Source organism: Eupeodes corollae, chromosome 2 (genome assembly GCF_945859685.1).
Source record: "Eupeodes corollae chromosome 2, idEupCoro1.1, whole genome shotgun sequence".
Taxonomy (NCBI): Eukaryota; Metazoa; Arthropoda; class Insecta; order Diptera; family Syrphidae; genus Eupeodes; species Eupeodes corollae.
Window position 1 is genome coordinate 103,616,456 of NC_079148.1, and position 22,044 is coordinate 103,638,499.

The following is a 22,044-nucleotide window of genomic DNA, read 5'->3' on the forward strand; positions in this document are numbered from 1 at the left end:
TACGTGAACAGATCGAGCTACATAACGAAATCCTCATTGATAACAAAATTTCGAGGCTATATCAACAATTTTGTGGCCACCAAATGATGTTAGAGGTAAATTCTTCAATGAACTGCTTTGTAGACGGTTTATGGTTGCAAGGGACTCAAACTTACATTCCTTTGGCTATTGAATTGTAGTTTATCCAATTTTAGACAACACACACCGATGGTACTTTTCGTGTTAATTAAAAACTCTATTTTTTAGACAAATTATTTCTGATATCGAAGTTAATTCTTAGTTTCACTACTCGCTGGTCACTTTTTTAAACTTCTTTTGTTTCATTTCCAACAACTTTTAGAAAGAAATATCTTGTCGCTATAAACTGTCAAATTCCATTGAAGGATTTGTACGATGTCGATGGATTAAAATATTCTAAAAAATCTGACATTTTTGACCCTTAACTTTAAAATTTATGTTCTTTGGTCAATTTGACAAATAAAAAAAATGTTTGCCTAAGCCCATTGTCTTGTTATTTTTTATTAGTTTTCGAAAATTTTTCAAAACGAATTCTTATTTCCAAATAAAAATGTTTTTTCGCATATTACTGAAAAGCTTTTCAAAATTTGCAAAGTTTATTGTTTGGTGAAGGTTAGGTTAGGTTAGGTTAAAGTGGCTGCGGATTCAGAATCCACACACTTAGGCCAAAAGAGAAGGCCCATTGTGATACCACTAGAGAATTACTAAACACTAATCGACCCATTTTGAGCTTTATATAAAGCGAAGGAGATATTTGATTTCCACTGGGATTATCAAAAGAGTATTCTCCCAAATCTTCTTCCTCGTCCATACAGCTCCTGCAGAAATCATTTGAGGCTACACCAAGCCGTATTGCGTGTCTGTCTATAAGACAGTGTCCCGTAAGGGTATCTATTAGGGCTACTAATATGAAGTCTGCTTTGAGATAACAAGTCTTTAGAACGCTTTAAGTCCAGTGAAGGCCATATGAGTTTTGTGGCTGCTAGAGTTCGCTATCGCAAAAGCTGTTTTATTTTTAGCAGAAGTTTAAATGCAGCTATCGGTATACCTATCTTCGCCCTTTCAAGTGAAATAGGCAAGACGGTTCCATTTTTAGCGAGTTCATCGGCTCTACAATTTCCTGTGATGTCTCTACGGCCCGGCACCCAACATAGATGAATGTTTAATTGCTGCTCCATCTCCATAAGAGAGGATTGGCAATCGAGGGCCGTTTGAGATTTGGTTGAGAAACCGTCAAGAAATTTAATAGCAACCTGACTGTCAGGGAAGATGCGGATATCAGAAGTTGATATGACGTTTCTCTTAACCAGGAGAAAACCTCTTTGATCGCTAAAATTTCCGCTTGGAAGACGCTACAATGTTGCGGAGGAGGAATGAGACACTCACCAATACCAACTCCCTCATTTGTCTTGGATCCATCTGTATAAAAATGGATGCTTTTGTCATCCAGGAGTTTTTGCTTCCCATTCATCTCTGGATGGAAAAGATACCTGGAAGTTTTATCCAAATTGGGGTTTTGGAATAGTGTAGTCTATGTACTTTGGTATAGAACCAAAGAGGTTCAAAATGATGGAGTGCCCCACATTGTTGTTGATCCATTGAGATAAGGCGTTGAGTCTTATAGCTGTACTCGCTGCCACTTGTTTGCTGAATATGTCCAGGGGTGTCAGATGGAGGAAAGTGTCTAACGCTGCTGATTGTGTGGTTCTCAATGCCCTGCTTATGCAGAGACGTGCTGCTGGCTCAAAAATCTACTTTGTCAAATCAACATAGTGAAATTAAGTATTTAACAACATAGTAGCTTTAAACGTCTTTATTCATGTCGACTCTGCACTACGCGGGCTACAAGTTTGGAAGAACATTAATTGGGTTTATACCAGTATTAACTGGCCCAAGAGTTGAGAGGTTACAAAGTGTTTCTTTTTATAAACTTGGCTAAGGTATGGAACTTGAAGCCTATTATGATATGGAAATTATACGTTGTTACTAAGACCATTGATGAATGGAAGGTTTAATTAACAATTGTTCCTTAATACGTAAATCAAAAGTCACAAAGAAAGATTGTATGATATCGGTCCTAACACTTCTTTGAAAATAAAGCTGGTCACCAATAACAAGCTCTATCCGTCGATGATAACCAATTTATTTCAATTGTAATTGGATGATATAGACACTGTCGATCTTCAATTTGAAACCAACGGTTCTAGGCAGCATACAGCCGGTTTTTTGATGTAAGGGTTTTGAAACCGGGGTAAACAGGCTATGGAATTTTTTCTCTATTTTTAATTGGGTGCTGATAGCTTATTTTCTCTCGAAACATTAACAAAAGTATTTAAAAACTTTTTTATCGAAATGAGCGCTCTTTACCTCAGGGAGTGGGTTTTTTTTAAAGAATTGTTGACCGTAATGAAGCGTCCATACTGCACCTTCTATACAGAAGATGTACGGTGCACATGGACAAGAATATGTCTGCTGTAGCCGAGAGCGTAAAACTTAAACCACAAATATCAACTAAACATCTATCTCAATATTTCAAGAACTAGACTGAAGAAGATTCTGCGAAAAATATCTCAGATAATTCGCTTACAAGGTTTGCTAAGCAATTGAAAAAGCACTGCAGTAAGGTAACTTGTCTAACATAATATGAGTCTAAAAACTTAGAAGAACTGTGATAAAACATCAAATGGAGATTTTTGACAATTTTAACTTTTGTATGGACAGTCATCAGAATTCTCATTGGAACTTTGACGTTGATTTCATTCAAATAAATAAATTAGGTGGCGTAAAAGTCCGTTGAGAACTAGTGGGACCAGTGACTTACAACTCGCAACCATTCTTGTGTGTGAGTAATGTTCCCAGATAATTCCTCGCAAGAGGTAGTAAGTACCCGTGGAAAAAACTTTAGATGAACCCAAGTCCTCTGGCATAACAGTGCTACGCTCTAACCATCACGCCACGCAAACGTTGAACTCATTAGTTTTATGAATAAACAGTCTTTAATACCATCAATTATTATGTGAAAGTATTTTCTTACTTCTCTAAATTACCAAAACCTTAATTGAGAGGTTTGAGGTTTCAAGTATATGAAAGGAATTATATTTTTTTAATTATTTTACCTAGCTTAGAGAATAATGTAAATTAAATTTAACTTACTTGAACTTAATTATATTTTCATGATCCAATTTCCTCAGATGCTTTATATCTGTCTCCTTGACATCACGAACTTTCTTCACAGCAACAATTTCGTTCTTCAGTTTTCCACTGAATACAGCACCCTGTGCACCGCTACCCAACCATTCTAGATCTGTTATCGCCTCGAATGGAATTTCCCAGTCTTCTGATTTATTATTTTTTATCTCAATAACACCCGCCTTGCCAATAAATGACAACACAGGTTTCATACAACCCAATAGGCCGTACATCCAACCAATTGGCTTATCGGGGTGTCCAAAACCACCGGCATTTGGTGGCCAATGCGTCTGACAGGTATTCTCCGCACTACTGTCAGTCGCTTCAGTCTGATGATTATGATGCGGATGGGGATGATGATGGAGGTGATGATCATCAACCACGACGTTTGTCTTATATGGCAGTTCTGTTGGACCAACTAGACCCATGTGTCCTAGTTCCTCTTGTATGCATACCATACTGAAATTAAATTAAAGAAAAACAAATATTATTTAATTATTCTGATATTTCTTTTAAAAAGAAAAATATGGCAACTCTGGAAATGTAATTCAATCAAATTTAGGTTATCTTTGGAATTTTTCTTTATAAACGTCAGTGGAATGCTCATGTATAGCAAAATTTTAACGCGATTCAGCACAAATCAACAACAGCTACAACAACAACAATAGCAAAAAGAAATAATATAAACAATTTTAAAGTACCTATCTAGCTATTGGATTTTGCAACTTTAGAACCCCATAAATGGCAACAAAAAGACAAGAAAAATAAAACTAATAAGTCTTATCGGTGAGGCGTTGCGGCGACGATGTTGACGTTGACGTCGCTGAGCCTGTTGCGACGCCATCAACGCTGTCGTCGGTCGCAACAAAGGTGACATTTTAGCAAAGACAAACTCATGCCATTTAAGGGATCTTAATGTTTAGATAAGGTAAGATAAGATAAAGTCTATAGCCCATACCTACCTACCGCTCACAGGTGTGTCTTTTAGGACTTCAAGTTATTTGAGGAGTTTTATGTTTGTCAATGTTTGCATACATAAGATTGATACCTACAAGTTGGATTTTATTTCAGTTCTTTAATTCCTTCAATGCATATTTATTTATTTTTATTGATGAAGCAAACAACTTGCAAGGGCCAAGTCTATGAATATTTCCTTTTAGGCAAGTCAAAAAAATTGCGTCAACTTTGAATGAAATACAATTTCAAGCCCTACATTTTAGTTAAATGAAACAGAACGTTTTATCATCCATCTATAGCCATAAACCTAAGTTTCTACCTATTATGATTTATAAAGAAGAGAGTAAGTTTGATTTATTAATTGAAAATGTATGCACAAATATTTACAATTAAAATAGCAATAAGCTTAAGCTTAGCTCAAATATTTTAAGAAAAAGAAATATATAAAGTTTTCTATATTAAGAGGCTTCATTTTCATACTTTAAAACAAACGAGTTTCTATTCCAAGAGAAATAAATGGATGCTTATTTAATGGTAAAAAAAGGAACGCTGCCATTTATATATCGGCTAAATGGCCGCCGCGGCTGTGGTACAATATCACATAGCACAATATCCTTCCATGAAAATTTTCATGGTAAATTTATACATTTTTGCCTCTTCCTTTTAAAGCCTTCAATAGATTATGGAGGATTTATTACCAAAGAACCCAAAGATTAAAGGCATTAATTTTAAAATCTCGGTAACCAGTTCCGAAAATATGTCGTTTGTTGGTATGATCGACCTTGAGCTTGAGCTCTTGTGTGGATTGAACCTTTAAAGACTTTCGATCAAAGTCATTATTAAAAATACTGTTTAATGTCGTTCGTTTAATCAATGACTAATTCTACCACGGTTCCCGTCAACACTACAGACTACAGCTGATGTTTTTATAGCTGTTGTTAAGTGAAACACACAGTTTCGATTCTTCACAACTTCGGCTGAGAAGTTGTTTTAAGAGCCTCCAACAGTGCCTTAATACTTCAAAAAGTTCACTATTTTCGTATTAAATTTAAACAATACTTTTCTCTTACCAAATGTCACAAGAAGATATCTTTAAAAGTGAGAAGTGCTCATTCAAAGTGAAAACCTATGTTATTACATTAGAAATATTTTTACGATACGAAAAATGGCATTTTTTTTAATTAAGTATTTTTTATAAAAATCTAATTGACAGATTTTTTACCAAAAAAAATCTATGAAACTATTGACAATTGGTGAACATTCTTTTTCGACTTTAATACCCTGAGTTCAAAGAAATATATATTTAACTTGTTTTGTTTTTAAGATTTGACAAATTTAGAAAGATTTTTTTTTTAAATTTTAGTCCAAAACTATATTGCCAAAATAAAAAATGTTATACCGCCCAAAACAATTTCATTAACATTTTGTTTTTGTACGATTTGGGCAATATTACCTAATTTTTCGGCGTTAACACTTTTTTGGGTTTTATGAAATTACAAATCAAAAGAAGCGTTCGGTCTTATTGCCTACTAAAATGTCGCCAAGATATTAAGAATGTCATAACTCTCAAAAACTTTTATAGAACTAAATGCCACAAAGCCCAACACCAATGTCAAATTGCCCAAATCAATTTTTAAAACATCATAACTTCCAAATTACTATTTTAAATATCGCCCAAAAGATGTGTTTCAACATTTGAGCATTCTGACTTAATTTTGGTTTATTTTGAACCTTTTTGAGTTTTAAATCTTATCGCCCATTCGCAAACATTTAATAATCGCCCAAAAACTCGGGACGTCAAAAAGGTGTAAGCAAATATATTTGGCCCTATTACACTTTCAGAAAGTGAAAAGAGGCCAATTATGAAAGTGAAAAATGAGGTTGGGATGCGACCCCACTTTGATAACCTCCCATCCCGTTTGCCGATTTGTCTTGCTTAAAAGGTTTTTAGGTTTTCGTGTTTTGTTAAAAAAAGTTGTCAGTCAAATTATTCTAAAAAAAATTTTAAATACCAACAATATTTTGCCAAATTTAGTAGCATTTGCGTATTTTTAACTTCCCATAGGAAGTTATTGTAATGGGTCCGATTTGTCAAATTGAAAATTTTGACATTTCTCGACGTTTCAAAGTCCCTAGAGTCGAAATAAAAGATTTTTAGAAAGATGTCTGTGCGTGCGTTAGTACGTACGTTCGTATGTCCGTACGTTCGCGACGTTTTTTCGTCCTCCATAGCTCAAGAACCAGAATAGATATCGACTACAAATAAATTTTGTTATACAGATAATAAGGCAGAAAGATGGAGAAAGGGCTCTCAAGAAAATTGCGTGGGTGTCTTTTTTACCATAGCAGTTTGAAAAATAGGTGAACATTTTGGTTAACCCTAAATATCTTATGAACCAAAAACGCTAGAGACTTGAATTAAATTTTATGTAATATATTGTAACGTGATACCAAAAAGGTATATTTTTCAAAAAAAATCAATATAATTTTTTTTTTTTATAAATCAATAAAACTGAAAAAAAAAATTTGTCACCTCCAAAATTTTACGACTCAAATATGATTTCATCTCTAAAACTATTTTCTGCAACGAAGAGTAATGTTTTTGACATCTGGTAAAATTTTGAGAAAAATCGAATTGACAGTTTTTTTTATAAAAAATGAAAACCTAAGAAACATTACTCAAAGTAAAAATTGATTTTCGACTCAAATATCTTTTCAAAACTTTGAGATATTGGCTTTAATTTACTTTTCAAAATCAAATGGGGTGGCGCAACAATCCGTTGTGAACCAGGGCCTAGCGACTTACAACTCTCAACCATTCCTGTGTGCGAGTACTGTTGTCAGGAATGGAAGGGGCCTACAATTTAAGGCCGAATCCGAACGGCTTGTTTTGAGAAAGCACTTTTTCATGACAAGAATTACTCTTGAAGGATTTGTCAATTCCTCGCAAGAGGCAGTACCCGCGAAAATTAATTTTTTTAAATTAAGCTGGCACAGGCAGGGATTGAACCCAAGACCCCTTGCATGACAGTCCAACGCACTTTTTTTTTTTTTTTTTTTTTCAAATTCATTTTTATTTAATTCAATCTTAAACCTATCTTAAAGCTAGACAAAAATTCATAAAACTAGCCTAATTATCCATAACTTACAACTAACTTAATGGTCCCATACGGACACTCTAAGCTAAACTATAACACTAATTACTAATGCCTTTCGGCCTTAAGATCTATTTTACTTCAATTAAAATTTTATTTGTTTTGTTTTTATTAGAAAATTTTGAAAAAAACTAATATCAATAACCTTTTTTTATTTATTTTTACTTACAAACTACTTAACATAAGGTCCTTAAATAAAACTTAAAAACTAACTTAAACTACCTATTCTACCTATAAACTACTTAAAACTAGAACAACCACAGCAGCAAATCTAACGTTTTTTGTTTTTATATTTTACTGTCTTTTTTGTATGGTTTTTTTTTTTTAATTTTTTTTTTATTCCATGTTTTTTTTTTCTTTGTTTTTTTTTGTTTTTATTTTTTTTTTTTGTTTTTTTTTTTTTGTTTTTATTTTTTAATTTTTTTTTTTGTATTTTTTTTGTGCCACCATGCCTATTCTACTTAAAACTAAACCCTAAAACTATAAAACAAGTATGTAAGCCGGCCAAGGCTTAAAAACCCCATCCCGACTACCCACTATCAAGTGCCGATTGAAGCCACCAAAACTGGTTCTCCTGCTTCACCCTATCAGTTCGGTCCCGTTCGGACACAGCCCTACTGAACCGAAGGAGCTCTGCTCCACCTTGTGCCATGACGTCCCGATTGTACAGGAGTCGCCTATCCACGGTTCTTCGTCTGACGTGGTAGATTAACGGAACTGCCAATCTATCCTGTATCAGACCGCATTTGTCTAAAAAGAGGAATGCCTCTGGTGGAATGAACCCGCTCAAGCGTGCACTTTCAAAATACTCGTCGTTCGGATAGAACGCCCCGAAAATTAAATTGTTGGTCGAAGACATAGTTCTTGCAATGTGACCTCGAACGAGTTTTATCACGAAATTGTCAATTCTGTTGATTCGAGCCCCGTTGTATAGGACCTCGTTGGAATAGTAATGCACATAAGAAGATTCGGCTGTTCGATATAAGCCGGTACAGCGTCGTAAACACTGCCGCTCGAACACCCGAAACTTCTCCATCTGGGAAGGGGCAACGTTGAACCACACAGGACAACCATAAACGATCATTGGCCGTATGAGGGCCATGTAGCAAATTACCTTCACTCTGGGGTCAAGCCGACTGCTAAAAAACAGTCGTTTCGTCAGAGCGAAGGCTCCTCTGGCCCTGGTCAGAGCAGCATTTATATGTCTGTCGAAATATAAATACTGATCTAACCAGATAGTCCAACGCACTAACCATCATGCCACGTGTACTTCCTTTTTTTTAATTTACTTTTATCTTTCAAAAAATGTTGTTGTCAACATTTAGTTAAAGTTTGAAAAAATCGAATTGACAGTTTTTTTTACAAAAAATTAAAAACCGAAAAAAAAATTAACAAAAGTTGGTAAAAAATGATTTTCGACTCAAATATCTTTTAAAAACTTTAAGATAATAGCTTCTTGCAAATTTTTTCTTATAAGAAATATTGTTTTCAACATTAGGACAAATTTTGAGAAAAATCGAATTGACTGTTTTTTTACAAAAAATAAAAAACAAATAAAATGTATAAAAGTTGGAAAAAATTGATTTTCGACTCAAATATCTTTTCAAACATTTGAAATATTGGCTTCAATTTAATTTTTTCTTATAAGAAATATTGTTTTCAACATTCGATAAAATTTTGAAAAAAATCGAATCGACAGTTTTTTTACAAAAAATAAAACTCTAAAAAAAACAATATTAAAACTTGGTAAAAATTTACTTTCGACTCAAATAGCTTTTTAAATAGTAGAAATATTGGCTTCAAACTTATTTTATTTCACAGAAAATATTGTTTTGGATATGCAGTAATTTTGATATAAAAATCCAACAGTCCGTTTTTTCATAAAAAATAAAATCTATAAAAAATAGTACGCAAAATTTGTTAAAAATTGATACGAGTACATATAGACAAACTTTTCAGCAGGACAAATCGACAGACGGGATGGGAAGTTATCAGTGTGGGTCGCATCTTAGCTTCTTTTTTTTTGTGGATCTTATTTTTTTTATTAAAAAAACTCACTGTTTAATTTTTATAAAAAAAAACTACTGAATATCGAAAACAATTTGAAAAGCTACTTGAGTTACCAAGTTTTAGTATGGTTTTTTCTTAGGTTTTTATTTAAAAAAAAAAAACTGTCAATTAGATTTTCTAAGCGAAAATTATTTGGAGAATATAATCTCAAATTTTTGAAAAGACATTTTTGTCGAAATTCAATTTTCACCAATTTTTGATAAATTTTGTATGGGTTTTTCGTTGAAAACAATATTTTTTATAAGATAAAATTAATTTAAAGCCAATATCTCAAAGTTTTGGAAAGATATTTGAGCCGAAAATCAATTTTTACCACCTTTTATTATTTTTTTTTATTTTTTTTGTAAAAAAAACTATATTTCTCAAAATTTTTCTGAATGCTGAAAACAATATTTTTTATAAGCGAAAATTAGTTGGAGGCTACAATCTTCAAATTTTGAAATGATATTTGAGTCGAAATTCAATTGTTACTTTGAGTAATGTTTTAATTTAATTAATAAAAAACTGTCAATTAGATTTTTCTCAAAATTTTATCAGGTGTCGAAAACATTATTTTTCGTTGCACAAAATTGTTTTAGAAATGAAATCATATTTTAGTCGTAAAATTTACGAGGTGACAATTTGTTGATGGTTATTTAAAAAAAACGTTAATTGGATCTTTCCAAAAATATAAATAATTTGTATCACGTTTTAATATATAATATAAAATTTAATTCAAGTCTCTAGCGTTATTGGTTCTTGAGTTATTTAGGTTTAACCAAAATGTTCACTTTTTGTTAAAATGCTATGGTAGAAAAACAACCCACTCTATTTTCTTAAAAGCCCTTTCTGTATTTTTCTGCCTTATTATCTGTATAACAAAATTTATTTAAAGTGGATATCTCTTCTGGTTCTTGAGCTATGGGGGATGAAAAAAACGTCGCGAACGTTCGTCGCGAAAAAAACGTCGCGAACGTACGGAAGTACGGACGTACGAACGTACGTACACACGCACGCACAGGCATATTTCTAAAAATCTTTTATTTCGACTCTAGGGACATTGAAACGTCGAGAAATGTCAAAATGTTCAATTTGTCAAAGCGGACCCACACCAAAATCTTCCTGTGGGATGTTAAAAAAGCGTTCGGTCTTATTGCCCACTAAAATAACTTCAAAATATTATAAATAAACTTCGGAACGCTTAAAAATGGATCTATCGGCCAAAAGCTTTTATAGAAGAAAATGCCGTAAGACTTGGTGGCCCTTCACAGTCAACTCTTCAACGTTTTTTGTCCAAATTTGAGATGACCGGTTAAGTAAATAATCAGCCAACAGCCGTACGTTCAAGGAACACAAGATCACCCGGGAACATCGCCACGGTCCGTGAAAGAGTACAGCAATATACAAGAACTCGGCCTTTCTTAGACTTCAACTTGGCGAATTTTGCGTTGGGCCTGTACCCGTACAAGATCCAACTGACCCAGGAGCTCACAGTTCATGACCATAGAAAACGCCGTTTGTTCGCTGACTGGGCTTCAAATCGTTTGGAAGTGGACCACAATTTTGGCCGAAAAATCATCTTTAGTAACAAGGCGCATTTTTGGAAAAATGGCTGTGTTAACAAGCTAAATTGCCGTATACACCGACACCAACCCACTCGGGGTTCACCAGGTGATAATTCATCCTCAGAAAGTTACCGTTTGTTGTGGATTTTTGGCCAGCGGAGTAATTGGTCCGTACTTTTTTGAAAACGACGTTATTGAGGCGGTCACAATCAAATGGCCCAAATTGAACCATATGTTTTTAGACGACATGTGGTTCCAGCGGAAAAGCGCGGTGGCGCTGCGGGCCACACAGCAAACGCCACGATTAACATTTTGCATGAACGATTTGATGGTAAGGTTATCTCTCGCAGGGTCATGTGAATTGGAAACCAAGGTCATGCGATTGGACCCCGCTAGAAATTTTCCACAATCGATCGATGCACTGAAGGTGGACTTAACACAGGTCATCGCTCAAATTCAACCGGATCTATGTGGAAGAGTCATTACAAACTCGACTACTCGGATCCGTGGCACCGTAAGAAACCTAGGCGACCATTTAAATGATTTCATATTCCACTGTTAATAGTTTATATGCGCCTTTCAAATAAAAAAATAATTTTGTTAATACCTCGCACCCTCTTGTTTTATTCTATTTATAAACATCTATCCAACCCTATTGGAAAACGCTTTATTTCCCAAATCAACTGACATATCACCAAAAGATGTCATGGGTTTCAACATTTGGGCATTCTGACAAAATGTTTCTTTATTTTGGACACTACGACATTTTGAGTTTAAAATTGTATGTCCCAATCGCAAACATTTTTGTACCTAAAAAGGGCACCTAAAAAAAAAGTCCATCCGTTTTTTGTAAGCGTCTGGTAGCTCTATTCAGAAACGACATATTTGTAGGAAAATGACTATCACATTTTGGACTTATTTCAGTTCTATTGAGTGTAATAAGACCAACTGTTGGAAATCAACTTTATCACAAATTACAAAAGCGAAACACATACACCCAAATTCGCACCGACCCCAAATCCTATAGTGACCCCAAGCTAGGAACTTGCAGGGTGTTTACCATGTCCCCCATACAAATTTCACTGTTTAAGCGAAGCAAGAAATCTTTTTGGGCGTTATGACATTTCTGAATTTTGGACGTTAAGATATTGAAAGTTGGTTTGAGTGATATGAGAGCTTATTCGGGCTTGTGACTTTTTCTTAGTTGTATATTCTTACGACATTTTTCTTTTTGGGCTTTATGTCATTTTATGATGTGGGTAAAATGTCGTTTGGTGGTAAGAAACTATACATTTTTTTTGAACTTTTTAAAATGTTTGTAAATGTACCAATTCGAATGAGTTTATGAATGTGGTTCGTATTCCACAGAGGATCTTTTAGTTTGAATTCCTTCAGTTTCATCTATATTTCAGTTCCAATTTCTAACCACTTTTATTTACCTAACTATCAAAATTGCTCAAAATTTACATTACAAAAATTTCATGTATGGATGTATATATATAAAAATTCCAACAAATTGAATCCAATTTCTATAGAAACACTCACTGTCTACAAAATCTGTTTGAACTTTGGTCATTGCACTTTGATTTCTATTTAACCACAAAGGCGTAATAATTTGCTACGTCACATTAATTTACGTATTTTTTTGTTTTACTTTATATTTATCATTGATAGCACCAGAGCAGAGAGCATCACCCACAACAAAATAAACAATATAATTGAAAGCAATTTATTATTTTTGAAATTACGGTATGCATAAATTAACTAATATTCTCTTGTTCTTTTTCTTCTTCCTCAAAAAAAAATAAATAATAATATAAAACTCCGCGTGTGAATAAACTCTGTACGGCCTTGACCTCTAACTTTGTTTTTTATTTTTACTACAAAAACAACAACAAAACAAAACTTAAAAAAGTAATTACATTTTAGGTTAAATAAAAATAAATACAAACTCATGTCATACAGTATCTTCGCATGCTTTATAATATTTATCATTGTTATTGAATGAGACAACAAAAAATATTTTTCTGTTGTTATTGTTGTTGTCAAATTCTTATCAAAAAAATTGTTGATAATTTTAAATAAATCACACAAACGCAACACACGACAAAGATAGAGAGTGTGATCTTTTTTTTTTTCTTCGTGCCTGGTTTAACAATTTAACAATTTTTACAACATCGCATTTTATTATAAACAGAAAAATACAAAATATGGGAATATTTATAAAATTGAAGCGGTATCTTCAAAACAATGATCTTAAAAAATTCCTTAGCTTGGAAAATTCACAGATGTTCGTAGATAAATTTGTGAATTTCATAATTGCACGAAAACGTCTATAAAGCTCGTACAAAATCACTCAAATAAACTATAATCAGCCCTTATCACGAATTTCATCGTAATCGGAAGCTTTTATAAGTTCCGGAAAAACTATTTCTTAATTCGTTCGTAGGGAAAAATTTCATGCAATTTTGCATTACGACAAACGGATTTAGTTTTATGGTTTTACGGTTTTTCGAAATTCGTAAAAGTTTTCGATTCCGAGTAACGAAAAAAAGTATTTATGAATTCGTTCGTAGTGAAAAATCTCATACAATTTTGAATTACGACAAACGGATTTTGTTTTACGGTTTTTCGGAATTCGTAAAAGTTTTCGATTCCGATGGAATTCGTGATAGCCCTGAATATAATTTTGAGGAAATTGCATAGAAAATATTTGTCCTTGTTTTTAACCATTACGAACATAGCTCAAATTTCTGCGGGGATAACACACCAATAAAAGACGCTTAGAATGGTGTTTAAGAAAAAGTCAATAATTTCTTCTTTGCTTTTTATTTTACAAAAATTAGTTTTTTTTTTTCAATGAAAGCAAATTCAGGGGGTTTCTGCTAACCTTTTTTTCATGAGAAAGACTCAGTGCTAGTAGTTAAATTAAAAAGAAGAGATTGTATTCAATAAAAATTGAATTTTCTCAAAATATGTTTGCAAAAATTAAATTAACTGTATAGGCCTTTTAACTTGGCACTCCGTGGCGGCCATTTTGTTTTGATGACATCTATCAAATCTTTTGTTTATTATTCAGTTGTATATGCCAAAACTTCATGGCAAGTTACACGATTAAACAGCACGTTCAAATGATAAACATTTTACGGTAGAACATTTTACGGTCGACTCTTTAACGCTTGGTGGATAAATTTGAGACAACCGGTTCAGTAAACAATCGGCCAACACCCATACGTCAAGGAACGCAAGATCGGCCAAAAACATATTCCGTGAAAGTGTACCTCAGAACCCGAGGCAGTCTGTTCCTCGCCGTGCAATCGGCCTTTCGCTGACCTTAACTTGGCGAATTTTGCGTCGGGACTTGGGCCTACACCCGTACAAGATCCAACTGTCCAAGGAGATCAAAGTTCATGACTAGACAACACCATTTTGTCGCTGACTGATCTTCGAATAATTTGGAAGAGAACCCCAATTTTGGCCGAAAAAATCATCTTTAGTGACTAAGTGCTTTTTTGGATGAATGGTTGTGTTAACAAGCAAAATTTCAGTATATGGGACGCCACCAACCCACGCGAGGTTCACCAGGTGATAATGCATCGCCAAAAAGTTAATGTTTGGTGTGGATTTTGAGCTGGCCGGCGCCGTAATTGGTCCGTACTTTTTTGAAAACGGCGTTGAGAGAGGTCAACGTCATCAGCAAGCGCTACATAACGATGATTACTAGTTTCTTATGGCCCAAATTAAACCATATGGCAGGATGGCGCCACGTACCACACATCAAATGCACCGACATCTAAACACAACAACTACCCGCCCTTATTGAAAACCCTATATTATTGTAAATTGGTCCTGAAGAAGTCCTGTTTTTATATATAAAAACATCCTTTCAGAACGTACAGAATATTTGAAAGGAAATGTAGTTGCACTGCAATAATAGCAAAGCATTCCACATTCGTGTAGTACGGCTAGTGAACGGTTCTCGACTAGAGAACGGGCTAGATGATATACTGATTAGTCTTCCTGTATGAAAGAGTATTCAGGTGAAGTAATGAAACTGTCTGTTTTACTATATAATGAAGGTGGTAAATTACGCTACAGCTGTTATAGTTTTGGACGGATTGAATTGTACATAATTTTGTATTCCCCATTTAAAAATGCTGCTAAGGTCAGAGTAGAAAAAAACTACTCGGAAGAGACCTTAAGAGTAGGATAGATGAAGAAGTTTACGCTGCTTGCGATCTTTATAAAACACCTTCTTATTAGAGTATATGGTGTTATCATCTATCTTAGAGACCACGATATTCAATTTCTTTAAAGAAATGAAAGATTTAAAATACGTTCTTATTTTCTTCATATTTGTTAACACCTTTCATTTTTTCTCGCTCACTTTTTCGAACTTCTCTAATTTTGTTTTCCATTTTGCACAGAAAACCGATGTTTTTTCAAAACGTGTTTTCAATTACGTTCGTCATATTCAATAATTGAATATATTCAATAATTCAATATAATTAAACATTAAGTGAAACATTCAAGTAAATCATTACAGAAAGTGTTAATAACGAAGGAAAATCTTTGAAGGAAATAGCCAGAACAATGAGAAGATCTTTCAAGTTGATTGCAAAATCAATTTGACCAATGAGAGCCAAAAAACAGCTGGGAAAACGAAGCAAAACAGCCCAAGAGAAGATTGAAAGATAATTTGCGCGTCAGAGAAAAGATCCTTACAAGTCTTCAAAAAAAAAAAAAACAAACTACAGCTTCTAATAACTTCCAGAACTGTTAGTAAAAGGCTTGTTGAAACTAACTTGCCAAGAAGGATCGCAAGTATGGTGCCCTTTCTAAGGAAGAAAAATATCATAACGCGCCTTAAATTCGCCCACCATTATTTTGATTCGAGTGGACCAAAGCGATTCAAAAAGTGGAGGAATGTTCTGTGAATGGACGAAACAAGGATGCATTTGTTGGGAAGTTATGGCAGACAAATCGTTAGACGAATTTCTTTAAAATAACTAAGTCCCAAATACATGGAGAAAACAGTCAAGAATGTTCGCGGCAGTATCATACTTTGGGGTTAATTTTCTTGGTATGACATTGGACCAATACATTTGATGAAGGGTAAAATGGATCAAAATATGAAGGTAAATATCATGAAGGACACAATGCTGCCTTTGCGGACGAGAACCTGCCTCTCAAATGTGTTCTACAGCAGAGCAACTACCCAACTACCCTAGGCACACATCCAAATCTGCTCAAAAGTATTTTAAAGACCAAAAAATCAGAGTATTGGAGCGGCCATCCAAATCGTCTGACTTGAATTCGGTAGAATATTTTGGGGGAGATTGAAAATGCGCGATTGGGAAACATTGAACAAAAAATAAAGCCGAACTGTGGATGATGGTTCAACAGGAGTGGTACAATATTTCAATTGACAGATGCCGCCGATAATTTAATTCAATGTCCAACAAATGACACACTTTAGTGAAAAATAAGGGCCAGGATGCAAGATATTAAAATAATTTTTAGATCCAAAATAGCTTTGCATTCATTTTTTTTTAATCTGTGTATTTATTTTAATATCCACAATTTTGTTTACACTTGTAAATTTAAATTATTTTTAGATATAATAATGGGTAGTTTTAGTTCGAAAGAAAAAATATAGGAATATGAACACTAAACTTTGAAAAAAATTTTAAGTCAATAAAAAATTGAATTTTTAAAACTATGTTTGGTGTTTCTATTTTAATGAACATATTTTTATTATGTGTAATAATTTTGATTGTTTTCTTCACTGTCGTCACCATTTAAATCGGTCCAGCCATGATTGAGTTATAACTTGTGTAACTTATCCGAGTTTTATGTTTTTAATAATTAAGAATCAAAAAAGATAAATTAAATTATAAAAACAAATCAAATCGTGCCTTGAAGTTAATTTTACAATCATTGCCTTTATATGGCAGGTGTGTTTTGAAAAATTATAAATAAAATACATAGTTTTAATTTAATGTTCACACGTGCCTGTTTTCCTCCACAGAATTTATTCTACCTTGAATTTTGATTAATCGCAGTTAAGATAAAACCAACCACACATTAAGAACATACCTTTTTTGAAACAAAAATCATAATATACATTGGTACACGTTTTGTAAACATAATAAAAATATATATATAAATGAATAGCTTCATGGGAGGCCTGTTTAAATAAAATAATTGACATATTTTATTGTTTGCTTAATTTATTTTACATGTAAGATCAACGTGATGATCTGAAAATTATTTGACGTGATGTTTCGTATAATTGAAGGAATTACATTTGGCAACTAACTAACCATGTTTTTGTATTTATGTTTTAGTACTACGAAAAAAAAACAACCACTTTGAAGAACAACAATAGCATCAGTGTTTTTTCTTTATCTACCTAAGTTAAGAACATTAATTCAATTGATTTGATACAAAATAAAGGGTTTATAAAACTTCAAAATAAGATAGAATTTTTTTGTTTTAAATAATTTTATAATAAATAATGCACTTGGGTAATAATGTTTCTGTGATAAACAAACAAAAATTTGTATCCATTTAATTTGAATTTATCTTAAAAAACATTAAATAATTTCTTTTTTTGCAGAAACAAGAAAATAAAAGTAATTGTAAAAAGAACAACCTTGAATTTCATTTAATATTTTTGTATGATTACCAAGTTCATGATAACAAACATTAGAGCTAATTGACTTTGTAAATTGTAAGTTCTCTAATGTTTCATTTTTGTTCGTAATAATTGTTTAGCAATAAATTCGAAGAAAAAAGCTAACAAACAGTAAAGCTTATAAGCCATTTCTATTTTCAAAACCAAGAATATTTAGGTATCATTTAGAAACTCAAGAACGCTCGGGATGCTCAAAACTAAATTCCTAGATATCTATAATGTCAATTGCAACAAATTTTCTATTTTTCCAATTATAAAACATCTTAAAACATTTTAAGTAATTCATCTGGAGCTTCTATAACTCTTGGCTTCAGAAAACTGTATTTACTACTGGCGTTCTAAATCAAGCCCTTACAATTATTGTATTTGATAATAGACAATGTTTGGATTAGCTGTAGGCTTGCCCCTTTTAAAAAAGTAGTTTTTTTGTAATAACTTTTTTATTTTGTACTATTAGTTTAATTATTATTATGAGACTTTTTACACAATATTTAGAACACTAAAAAGGAAGGTATAACACAAAGTACTCATGCCAAGTTTGACTTCTTTTTTCGCCTAATTTAACTCGAAAGAACATACATAAGTCAACAGCAATTCCTAATCCATGTCAGCTTAAATAATCTTGTTTAAATTTGACCTTAAAATAATAAACTCAGTAAGAATAAATGGAATATTTCTTATATTTTTCAAAACAATCTTATGTTTAACTTGCGAGTAAAATTTAGCTCGATAGCTGATGAGAAACCGTAAAATTATTGTACTAGACTTCTCGTTAGCGGTAACTCCAAATTTCAATAATTCAGTTACATATAACTAAAAGACTGAGTTCTATCATTCGAACGATTTCATAACTTCGAATATTTTTTTTAAATTAATTTTAAGTGAAATTATTACATAACTCAATAAACCATGCTCGGTTTTATCAAACGCAATAGCATAGACTTTAAAGACCCTTTTACTCTCAAATCGCTTTTTACCTCTTATGTAAGACCAATCTTGGAATACTGTTGTGTTATCTGGAACCCTTTTTATAACGTTGATCTAAAAGAATTGAAATGGTCCAAAAAAAATTTACAAGATTCACTATTCAAAAATTTGGTTGGAACATCGAAACTCCATCATACAAAACTAGATGCCAACTTTTAGGTATTCAATCACTTGAAAATAGACGTAAAATGTTTTCTGTGATGTTTATAAGTGACATTTTATCATATCAAATGCCCTTTTTTGTTGTCTTTAATAAATTTGTATGCTCCATCGCGACAACTTCGAATACGTTGTTTGTTTCGAGAAGATGTACACAGAGTTAATTACGCGAAAAATGAACCTTTAACCCGCTGTGTCAAAGAAACAAACTTAATTTTAAATTGTATTGATTTTGATTTTCACTTAAGTAGATCTTCTTTGAAAAGTAAACTATTATTGCATTTTCATTTTAATTGATTTTATATTTTGATCATGTATGAACGAATTAATTATGTATATATTTTTATTTATATTTTATTTTTATATACTTCTTATATTAATTATATTTTAAGTATTAAGTTAGTTAAAGTTTATTTAATAAATGTTAAACATGTAAATATTTATCTAGTAGTCTAATTGTAGATTTTTAAATCTCATATTGATGAATAAATAAATAAATAAATAAATAAATAATAGGTCCGTTTGCGTACCTTCCTAAAACAGTTTAATTTTGAGAAAAGTTACGAAATTTAACTAAATCCTTTTCGCGTACTCAAACATTTCTCTCGCGAGAGAGTAAAATATTTCCCCAACCTACGAATTTTAGCCCAAGAAATTTCTTTCGGCTCTGTAAAATGTGTCAAATTTGATAGAGCTTCAAATAAATTTAATTTGTTTGCTTTTGCTGTCACTTTTTGCTACCAAAGAACAGCAACAAGATTGCAATTTTCAAGTTTCAATTTAATCAAGTTTTTTCATAAAAAAAAAACAATGGACCAGCATAATGTTGCTTGAAGTTCATGTTGTCTTAATTTATCAATTTACAAAAAAAATAAATAAATTATAAACCCGAAATTAAACGATGATGTTTCAAAATTTATATTTTTGTTGACAGTCAAATTGTTGGAAAATTTCGTTGTTTTGCCGCTCGCTTACTTTTTTGTAGTTTTGTCTTTTTGTGATAAATTTTACCCCCAATCTTTAAAATACATATCTCTTTTTACGAATTTTAGTGCAGAAAGCAAGGACCTAATTTGTATTATTTATTATGTGTTTTGTAAATATAAAACATTAGTGTTTTGTATGACAATTTCCAAGTATATCGGTTAGAAAAGTTTCAGGTGTTGAAGCTTAGTTTTTAAATTCGGCTTTAATGTTCGAACACTCTAAATTTTATGAAATATCATTTTAAATCCTTTGGCCGTTTCTCCAAATACAAATTAGAAGATTCAACTTCTCATGAATCATGTGCATTACCTACATACAAATTGTAAGATCTTTTATTTCATTTAAATAAAACTACTACTATTTTTAAACGACATCCTATTGTCAAATTCAAATCACAGAAATTAAATCTAGTGGAAATCTAATCAATTGAAAATTAAATCGTTTAACACGGAAATTCACTTCGATAAAAATTAATTTTAAGAAATTTATTTTTGAATCGATTTCAGTTTGATTATTTTGAAGTCAGGTCTCATCTATTCTCGAAATATTGGTATTGTTTTAAGATTCTTATGTTTGATAAAAACAGACAGTTGGATTTTTTTTCAAATTTGACTTTTTGAGTATTAAAAAATAATTTCTATATAAGTAATTATTAATTTGAAGATTGTTTCTTCACAGTCACCAACATTTTTGTGTGGAAAATTAAATTTTACCAACTTTTAGTATTTTTTTTTTTATTTTTCTCAAAATTTTACCAGATGCCAAAACCATTATTCTTCGTTGTGGGATTAATTTCTTAATTAACTTAACTTAATTGTTTTTAAAGTCCTTTCTGCATTTGTCTATATTATTATTTGTAAAACAAAATTAATTTAAAGTCGATATCCTTGAGGTACGATACGTACTTAAGGTATCCCACACGTATGTACCTACAAATGCACACTCAAACGTCGAGAAATATTAACATTTTTAAATACTGTCAAGATAGCGTCTCGTTAAATAAAATTTAGTATTTTTGATACGTTTTCTATAACCATTAATTTTATTTTGATTGTTTCTGTCTTTATTAAACATTTTACCAATAATCAACAAAAATTTTAATTTTTTTATTTATAATAGAATTAAAACAGTCTGAAGTAACTTTCTTAGTTCTCTAGACGTATGATTCAAAAATCAAGTTTTATCTTAACATATATTTTTTGTTTCGTTTTATTTTCTGGAATACTGACTGCCTTCAAATTTAAAAAAAAAGAGGCTGGGATACGACCCACACTGATATTTGTCTTGCTTAAAAATTTGTCTATATGAACCCAAATTTGCGTACTATTTTTTGTAGATTTTACTTTTTATGAAAAAACGGACTGTTGGATTTTTATATAAAACTTACTGCATATCGAAACAATATTTTCTGTGAAATAAAATAAGTTTGAAGCCAATATTTTTAATTTTTGAAAAGATATTTGAGTCTAAAGTTAATTTTTACCAACTTTTATTAATTTTTTTTTAGATTTTTATTTTTGTAAGAAAACTGTCAATTCTATTTTTTTCAAAATTTTATGGAATGTTGAAAACAATATTTCTTATAAGATAAAATTAGTTTGAAGCCAATATTTAAAATTTTTGAAATGATATTTGAGTCGAAAATTAATTTTTACCAACTTTTGTTAAATTCTTTTTAGGTTTTTAATTTTTTGTACAAAAACTGTCAATTCGATTTTTTTTCAAAATTTTACTGAATGTTGACAACAATATTTTTTGAAAGATAAAAGTAAATTAAAGCCAATATCTCAAAGTTTTAAAAAGATATTTGAGTCGAAAATCAATTTTTACCAACTTTTAATAATGTTGTTTTTAGATTTTTGTTTTTTATACAAAAAACTGTCAATTCGATTTTTGTAAAAAGTTTATCAAATGTAAAAAACATTATTTTTCGTTGCACAAATTTGTATTGGAGCTTTTTATCTGTATAACAAAATTTATTTGAAGTCGATATCTCTTCTGGTTCTTGAGCTATGGAAGACGAAAAAACCGTCGCGAACGTACGGACGTACAAACGTACGTACACACGCACGCACAGACATCTTTCTAAAAATCTTTTATTTTGACTCTAGGGACCTTGAAACGTCGAGAAATGTCAAAATTTTCAATTTGACTAATCGGACCCATTACAATAACTCCCTATGGGCAGTTAATAATTTGTGTGTAAACATTTTTGGACTCTTATCAGGCTGCCACATTACTCTCTAAAATTCGTAAAATAAAATTAATCAATCCTTTT

General features: G+C 31.8%; 1 protein-coding gene across 2 annotated transcripts in view; it reads right to left on the reverse strand.

Moving 5' to 3' along the window:
• Nucleotides 1-22,044, reverse strand: part of LOC129944722 (uncharacterized) — an 83,516-nt gene that overhangs the window by 20,425 nt on the left and 41,047 nt on the right. For both annotated transcript variants that reach the window (XM_056054359.1, XM_056054360.1), the window contains one exon: nt 3,172-3,666. In XM_056054359.1, the coding sequence (XP_055910334.1) occupies nt 3,172-3,666 (495 nt within the window). The remainder of the gene's footprint in view (nt 1-3,171; nt 3,667-22,044) is intronic.